Below are 8,474 nucleotides of genomic sequence, written 5' to 3'. Positions count from 1 at the left end.
AGGCTCCTGGAACGGAGTCCCCGTAGCCTCCTCCGCAAACGGGTCGACCATAGTAGTCCTATGCTCGGGTGAATGAGATGGTGGTGGTGGCGAGGACGGCTCAACAGTCCTCCTCGATCTTCCGCGGCCACCACCTCTCCTTGTACCCTTCCCCTTCTTCCCTACCCGACCAGCACCTCTCCGAGTGGGCAATGCCGCCAACAAAGAAGAACCCACGGGTGGTGTCGACAGACTGTGTGTCAAGGCTCTACGGAGAGATAGGGGTGGAAGGGAAGTACCACCCCTCGTGCGGGGCGCCTGGGAAGAACCCGTCCAACGATCTGGACCAGCGCCCACCATCTTTCAACACCTGGTGACCTGCCATGATAAAGATTAAAATAAATTAGTACAACATAAAAATAATTGAATAACTGACATGAATAATAATATGTACATGAATAATAAAGATTAAAATATATATAATTTAAGTTGTGAATCTTACAAACTAATAATCATCATCAATAAATGCATCATCATCATCACTATCACGCATGTCTTCATGAATGACGTGCTCGTCGGGTTCAACGGCGTGAAGTTGTGAAAGGCCTTTCTTTAATCATTGAAGCATTGACAGGTCATCCGCATCAGTAACCTCTACGAGTTCCAGGTCTTCTGGTTCCGACTCAGGGCTGGAGTCGGATTCATTGTCGCTGTCTACTTCCATGTTCTTGGGTGAAGCACGACGGTTCTTGAAACGTTTCTTGGAAGAATTCTCCATCATATGTGTCTGGGTTAATGTGAGGTTCATAATCCTGTTCATTTGGGAGAGGTGGTCTGACATGTGGCGGCACTTCATAAACAACATACCAACCTTCCAGATTCTTATCCGTTTGGCATGCCCACGGTAGATAGAAAACTTGGGTCACCTGTTGAGCCGTAATATAGACATCGGGAACATCTAAATGGGTGTTTGGATTGATTTCGACTAGTCCTATATGTTCATGAGTCCTTCTAGTCTCCTTCGGCTGGAACCAATAACATTTGAAGACTACGACGTTCGGTGGGTTTTCACCATAGAATTGAAGTTCATAAATTGCTTCAACTCTTCCATAATACTCGATAACACCTTCGCTGATAGCAGAGACACCACAATTTGTAGATTTCCGGTTGGACATAGATAGCTCTTTGCCAAAGGTACGAAAGAGATACCTGTTGATGTTGTATTTCTCAAATGAACGGACCTTATAGTCAAAACCATTAGTGACTTGTCTCAATTCGGCATCCATAGACTCTGAATTAGCCTACAAGTTTAATACGAAACGATTGTTGCATTAGCCGCAAGTTAGACCAAGAAATGAAATGGTCCATTATTGATAATTACCGTTTGTTTGAACCAAGAGATGAAACCGGGATAGCTGCCTCATGTCTTTGACAGAAGCTCATACTCTTCGACGAAATCAATTTCGATCACCGCTCCATCCGAGAATTTGGCGATGTAACGGCTATTTGAAATATCCGGGAATAAGAGCAGTTCAAATGAATTAGAAGTTACGGGAAAATGTGCCGAGAACTCACTCGATGTACGGCCGCACTTCTGTTAGGTTGTTGAAGATATACAATGAAATGTTCCGGCATTCTTCGACATACAACGTTATTGGTTTCGAAGCACCGGCTGGTGCGAGCTTCCCTTTGAATAGGCTGAGGTCGGACCCACATTTCTTAGGGTCTGCATCATTGTGTCGAGGCTTCGTATTATGCAAATGATGATTTTTGGCTTCATAATGTGTTGTCATAAAGTTTGCCACCTCCTCAGTAATGAATGCCTCAGCCATCGATGCTTCAATTCTACACTTATTTTTACATTCAGCTCGACGGGTCTTCTGAATCCTCTCAGTTGCATAGCACCAACGATCTTGCACGGGCCCACCCAATCTTGTCTCGGTCGGTAGATGTAAAATCAAATGCTGCATTGGATTAAAGAAGCTCGGTGGAAAGATCTTCTCTAGCTTGCACAACAAGTCCGGTGCAAACTCATCCATGTCTACTACCACACCAGGCGACAATTCTTTCGCACAAAGAACACGGAAGAAATAGCTCAGCTCTGCTAGTACTAGCCATTCATCCTCAGGAATAAAGCCACGTAACATCACCGACATTACCCGCTCTAGCCATATGTGCCAATCATGACTCTTGAGACCAAAGATTTTTAATTTTTCAAGACTCTCTCCCCTCTTTAGATTCGTTGCATACTCATCGGGGAACATCAAGTGCATTTTGACCCACAAGATAATTTCCCTCATAGTTGGCCTTCCAAGATTGAACCAGGCCTTTGGCTTCGACCACTTCTGCTTTCCTTTGCCTTCTCGCATGTTTTGTAACGGTCTATGACATAGTGTCTCTTGATCGACTCTAGCCTTAGTATTATCCTTTGTCTTCCCATCTATGTCGAACAATGTACCAAAAACAGCCTCTCCGGTATTCTTTTCAGTGTGCATCATGTCGATATTGTGTGGAAGAAGGAGGTCTTTGAAGTAAGGCAGATCCCAGAAGCATGGCTTGTGAGTCCAGGCGTGTTTTGAATTATACCCCTTGAAATACCCTGGATGCTCTGGATCAGGCTCGAGGGCGTTTAACTAATCCACGATCTGTTGGCCTGTCAACGCAGGTGGTGCCATGTTTTTGACAACTTTACCTTTGGTAAAGTTCTTCTTGTCTTTTCTGAACTGATGGTCAGGATCCAGGAACTGTCTATGCAAGTCAAAGCAAGAATACTTCCGACCCTCCTGCAACCAATGAAACTGAAGAGCTGCCTTGCATTGGGGGCACGGGAACCTTCCATGCACACACCATCCAAAGAATAGCGCATACGCTGGCAAGTCATGCATAGAGTACATGTACCACACATGCATTTTGAAGTTTTCTTTTCTAGCGGCATCGTATGTCTTGACCCCATTATCCCAAGCTTCTTCCAATTCATCCTTAAGCGGTTGCAGGTACACATTCATATTCTTCCCTGGATAATTGGGCCCTGGAATTATCAACGTCAGAAATATGTTCTTTCTTTGCATAATCTGCCCGGGGGGGAGATTGAGTGGAATGACAAATACAGGCCAACAAGTGTATTGGGTTGCCGTCATGCCGAAGGGATTAAAACCATCTGTGGCGGCGCAGACTCGAGGATTCCTTGGATCTGCCACTTTATCCTGATGCAATCCATCGAAATGTTTCCACGCTTCCCCATCTGATGTGTCTACCACCATCTTATTCCCATCCGCATCTAGCTCGGTTCTTTTGCCCAATTTGTGCCATGTCATCTGTCTGGCTGTCTCTTCGACCATGAAAAGACGTTGAAGTCTTGGTACGATTTGCATATACCGAAGAACACTAACTGCGATTTTGGTCTGCCTCTTCTCACCCATACCGTTGTCTACCACAAGATACCTGCAAGACTCGCAATTGGGACAATAGTCCAAGTGTGCATACTCCTTCCTAAATAAGACACATCCTTCCTCACATGCATCTATCTTCTCATAGGGCATCTTAAGTACACAAAGTATTTTGTCCGACTGGTACAGGTTTGCAGGCATGACATGGCCTTTGGGTAGGAAGCGTCCAAATAGTGTCATCATCGCGTCGTAGCATTCTCTTCCCAAGTTGAACTGAGCCTTCAGAGCCATTACTTGTGCAATTGCATCCAGCTGACAGAGCTCAGTGTGCTCATGGATAGGACGTTTTGAATACTCCAACATTTCATAAAAGGCCTTTGTAGATTCCTCCATCTCATCTTCCGAATCCTGAGCATCATCAAAGTCTTGCACCATGTCTTCGATCCCGGTACCATGCTCGTCCGTGCGACGACGGACCACCTCAGCTCTTGTGAGTTGTATAGACTCACCATGAAATGTCCACACCGTATAATTAGGCTTAAAACCCCTCCTCTGTCGGTGTTTAGTCATTACAGCCTCTGTCGTCTTTTTATAGTTGTCGCATCCAGGACAGGGGCAATAATTTCTTTCTTGGCCATTTGCGAATGCGGCTTTCACAAATTCCTTTGTTTTTACAAACCATTCTTTCGTCATCTCTTTCTGACTAGGGTGACCGGTATACATCCACGCACGATCACTCATCTTGCCTAGCTACTAAAGACAGAGGAAATATATTTATATATAATTTAGCATTTATATTCATCAGTTAATCAGGTTCACCATTTTTATTACGTCAGGCAACCTACACGCTAATAGGTAAAGATAGGTCCTAATCCCACCCGAGTATGTGTAGATTGGGTTCGTTTTCCCATGCTTTGCTCCGGATCCAACGCAAAATTTCGGCAGCACCTCCCCGCTGTTCTCCTGATACACGTCTCCATAATAAACAGAGAGGATGTGCATCCGGAGAACAACAGGGAGGCACTGACGAAATTCCGCATCGGATCCAGAGCACAACATACGGGAAAACGAACCCAATCTACACATACTCGGGTTGTCCATGGATAATGTTGGACAATTCAAAAGGATGGCGGTTATAAAGACTTGCATATTTATAGATGTCGCCCTTTCGAACGGGAGACGCATACTGGTCACGCATACTGATAAATTAATTTAATTACCTAAATCTAGAAAGTTTCATCCGGAAACCGAGCCACAGTAAATGAAGGGGCGGGGAGGAGATGAAATTTGTACTGACCCACGAATGTAGGGGCGGAGCTTGTACAACGCACGGGCAGGTCTTCGCACAGCACACCTCACAGCGACGAGACAACTATCACATGTAAATCCACCCGATCAACACAAATATTCTAATTATGTCATTTTAGAGGAAAACAAGTTAAGAATATAATATTCATGAGCTAACCAAGGTTTTTATGCCATTTCTCTACTATTAAAGGAGGATCTGCCGTCATGATGGTTCAACCAAAGCGATGGTTCGACCTCTCCTATCGCTACCTCCCACCCACGTCGTCCTGTTTTTTTTATTTACCCTCCGAAAACCAACCGCAGCCCCGTATTGGCACGAAGAAAAATTGCTCCACCCACGTCACGCCAGGCAAGGCTTCGCCTCGCCTCGCCGATCGATTTCAACCGCAGCTCCCAGCTCCCTCCCCATCCAGATCCCGATCCCATCTCTCCCAGGAATACTCGCTGCCGCCGCCGGTTGTGCTCGTCGCCCCGTCACCTCTCCATCCGCTGTCGCGCGTCTTTTGGATCGGTGAGGGGTGCCTCCCGTCCCTTGCGCTCGCCTTGGTAGAGAGAGAGAGGGGGGAGAGAAAGAGATAAGAGAGAGGGAGGAGCGGATAGCGGCGGCACTGGCCTAATCGCCGACAGAGGAAGACGAGGTCGTGGTTCCAGCGACGACCGCATCAACGAACTACCAGAAGTACTCCTCTCGGACATCCTCTCTCGCCTCGGCACCGCAGAGGCGGCCCGCACCGTCGTCCTCTCCACGCGCTTCTGCGACGCGTGGCTCGCGACCCCCCTCCGCCTCGACGACCTTGAGCTCCCCGTCCCCGCATGCGGCAAGGTCTCCTCGATCCAGCCCTGGACGGCGCGCGCCGACGTCGTCACCCACGCCCTAGACTCCCACCCGGCCCCGTCGCGCTCTTCCGCCTCTCCGGCTCTCCCGGACCTCCTTCCGCGGCTGCGTCGACGCAGCCGAGGCCGACCGCTCGCGACCAAGCACGCCCGCGAGGTATCCCTCTTCTTCTCGCCCGAGTGGTGCCACGATGCGCTCGCCGACCCCCTTCTCGGCTGCCCAACCCTCCAGGTCCTCGCCCTTGGCAAGTGCCACCTCTCCGACGCCGAGGCCTCGGCCGTCGCCGCCGCTGCGCTCACCGAGCTCACCCTGTCGGAAACCTGCATTTCCGAGGCCGCCCTTCAGAGCGTACTCTCCGACTTCCCCGCGTCGCGCAGCCTCGTGCTCAAGCACGTCAATGGCCTTCAGCGCATCCGCGTCTGTTCTTGCCGCAGCCTCGTTCTGCTCGGCGTGTGGCACTACAAGCAGGTCGACGAGATCACCGTGGAGGATGCCCCTTGTCTGGAGCGCCTTCTCGGTAATATGCGTCTGAATGCAGCCATTTACCGTCACCGGCGCGCCAAAGCTTACTGCTTTTGGCTATGCGGTGGTCAGCATCCCGCATTTGTTCCATGGCGAGCGTGCCCCGTAGGGCGTCAGCAAGGGTCTGCGTGCCCCAATCCATAGCGTGAAGATCCTGGTTATCACTGTGAAGTTCTCAAGCAAGAAGGACATGGAGAAGGTGATGATCTTACTCGAGTGCTTTCCCTGCTTGGAGACTCTGCATTTCCAGTCCTCTGATACGGATTACAGGTCAGGTGCAGACGAGTACTACACCACTGTCTCTGACTACATCCAGCAGCGTTATCCCATCAGATGTGTTGCGAGACATCTCAAGAGCGTGAGACTAGAATGCAAACACCACAACCCTGTCATGCTTGAATTTGCATGTTTTCTCCTTGCCAGAGCACATGTGCTCCAGTTCATGAGGATTCAGTCCAAGATGTGTGGCGTTCCAAAATGGAGGTCATGGTTCCAACGCGTGGCGAATCGGCGCTGCTGATTCACGGCTGTTGACTTCCTTGTTTGCTTCTGGCCATGGGCGCAGTGCACCTTGCGGCAAGCAAGAACCGGCCCGTGTGCACGGGCAACGCAACGACGCCAGCGCCGCCTCCCGCACTGGGGCGCCGCGCTTTGGGGCAGCGCAGCAGGAGGAGGGAGGGCAACGCAACGACGCCAGCGCCGCCTCCCGCGCTAGGACGCCACGCTTTGGGGCAGCATAGCGGGAGGAGGGAGGACCCCTCCATGTGGATGCCGCCGTTGTCGTGCTCGGTCAAGAGGAGGAGGCCGCTTATGGGCAGGTATATGTTATAAACTTAATTTGTCTTACTTATAATGAAAAACTCTGCTTCAACCTTTTACTTGTTTGCAGACTGGAAGTGGAAAGACACACACAATGCTTGGTGAAATCAGTGAGTTGGGAGTGAAGCCTCGTTCAGAATGTGGCATGGCACCACGTATTTTTCAGTTCTTGATTGCGAGAATCAGAACGGTATTTTTTTAAATCTGTTGATAACAAAAGACTTGTTGCTAAGCATAGGGTAATGTGTCTTATAGTGCTATGGTTTCTAAATCTGCTATGTGCGAATCCTAAAATTGCAGGAAGAAGAGAGCAGGAGGGATGAGAATCTTAAGTACAACTGCAAGTGTTCTTTCCTGGAGATCTACAATGAACAAATTACAGATCTTCTTGACCCGTCATCCACAAATCTTCAAGTATGCTTTCTTGTTGTTACTTTAAGTGAATATGACTTACTAGGGTGATGCCGTCATTCATTACTTGTACTATACATGAAACCTAATGTGCAGCTCCGCGAAGATACGCGGCTTGGTGTCTATGTTGAAAATTTGACTAAACGCGAAGTTACATGTGTTAGTGACATCATAACACTTTTGATGCAGGTAAATACATTTGTTCTAGGATTTTTTTCATGAAAGTATCCTATGGTGATTTTCGGTGTATTTAACTAAATGCATATGCATGAAACCTACTGCAGGGTTCTGTGAATAGGAAAGTGTCTATGACACACTGAAAACTTTTTACCTTTTTAGTTTCTAGCACTACCTAGCGCATCTGCTATAGCGTCGCTTTCGTCGTTATTTGGTATTACTGTGGAACTGCACTTTGTTTCTTCCAACCATAAGCATGCCTTAACAGCCGCACTTGAGTACTCAATGATTGTGCCGATGAGCTCATCAGATTCCAAAGGAATCCTAGAAAGAAAGAGAACCATGTCTAATGTCACCATCTGGCTTGAGAAGCCATTTCCTTTGATGTTCTAATTGTTTCTTTGCTGGTAATGGCAGATATGCTCGCGAACCTAATATCATGAGGTACATCAAGATAGCGGCTATGCTGCCCAATAGAACCATCAGGGATGTTGCATTGCAATGTTGATGGGCTGCAGTAAGTTACTTCGAAATATCTTAAGTATCTCTTCTCTTCTATAGTATGTCTTAAGAGAGGGGTTTAAGCCTTTTTCATAGTTTATTTCCTTTTTCCCGAATCCTTATCAAGACAATATCCTGATATTCTGTACGTGTAAATACGCCCCCTAACAATCGAACACTGTACGTAGCAAGCTCAAGAATATTTATGTGTTCATTTCTCACTTGAATAATCTGGTTTTTTGAAAACCTTACTTCCTCTGAGTTCTACAAGAACAATGTACATAGCAAGCTCAAGAATATTCGTATAAGCACTAGGCATTGTACAAGGCCTAAGAGTTTCAGTAGTGCACCAGAGCGACCGATGGAACCATTCCTTACCCGTAGCACAACGAGGCAGTGGCAGCTGGGCTAGGCGGCCCTGATGCCCAGGAGTCACAGGTCGTCCACGACCTATCCAACAACATGAGCACGTCGTTGCTCCGTTTTAATCCTTGCGAGGGTAAGCATAGAAATCCTATCTGCATTAGTAGTGTCAA

General features: G+C 47.9%; 1 protein-coding gene and 1 pseudogene across 1 annotated transcript; both read left to right on the top strand.

Moving 5' to 3' along the window:
• Positions 1-4,877: 4,877 nt before the first annotated feature.
• On the top strand, positions 4,878-6,770 carry LOC123396384 (annotated as a pseudogene).
• A 22-nt stretch (positions 6,771-6,792) lies between these two features.
• On the top strand, positions 6,793-7,580 carry LOC123396383 (kinesin-like protein KIN-12F). The gene is made up of 5 exons (XM_045091335.1): positions 6,793-6,819; positions 6,920-7,039; positions 7,150-7,263; positions 7,357-7,449; positions 7,545-7,580. Exons 1-5 carry the CDS (start codon positions 6,793-6,795, stop codon positions 7,578-7,580), a joined length of 390 nt encoding a protein of 129 aa, XP_044947270.1.
• The last annotated feature ends 894 nt before the right edge of the window (positions 7,581-8,474 follow it).

Source organism: Hordeum vulgare, chromosome 5H, assembly GCF_904849725.1.
Source record: "Hordeum vulgare subsp. vulgare chromosome 5H, MorexV3_pseudomolecules_assembly, whole genome shotgun sequence".
Classification (NCBI taxonomy): Eukaryota; Viridiplantae; Streptophyta; class Magnoliopsida; order Poales; family Poaceae; genus Hordeum; species Hordeum vulgare.
The sequence above is the reverse complement of the archived record's forward strand: the minus strand, read 5'-3'. Positions and strand labels throughout refer to the sequence as shown.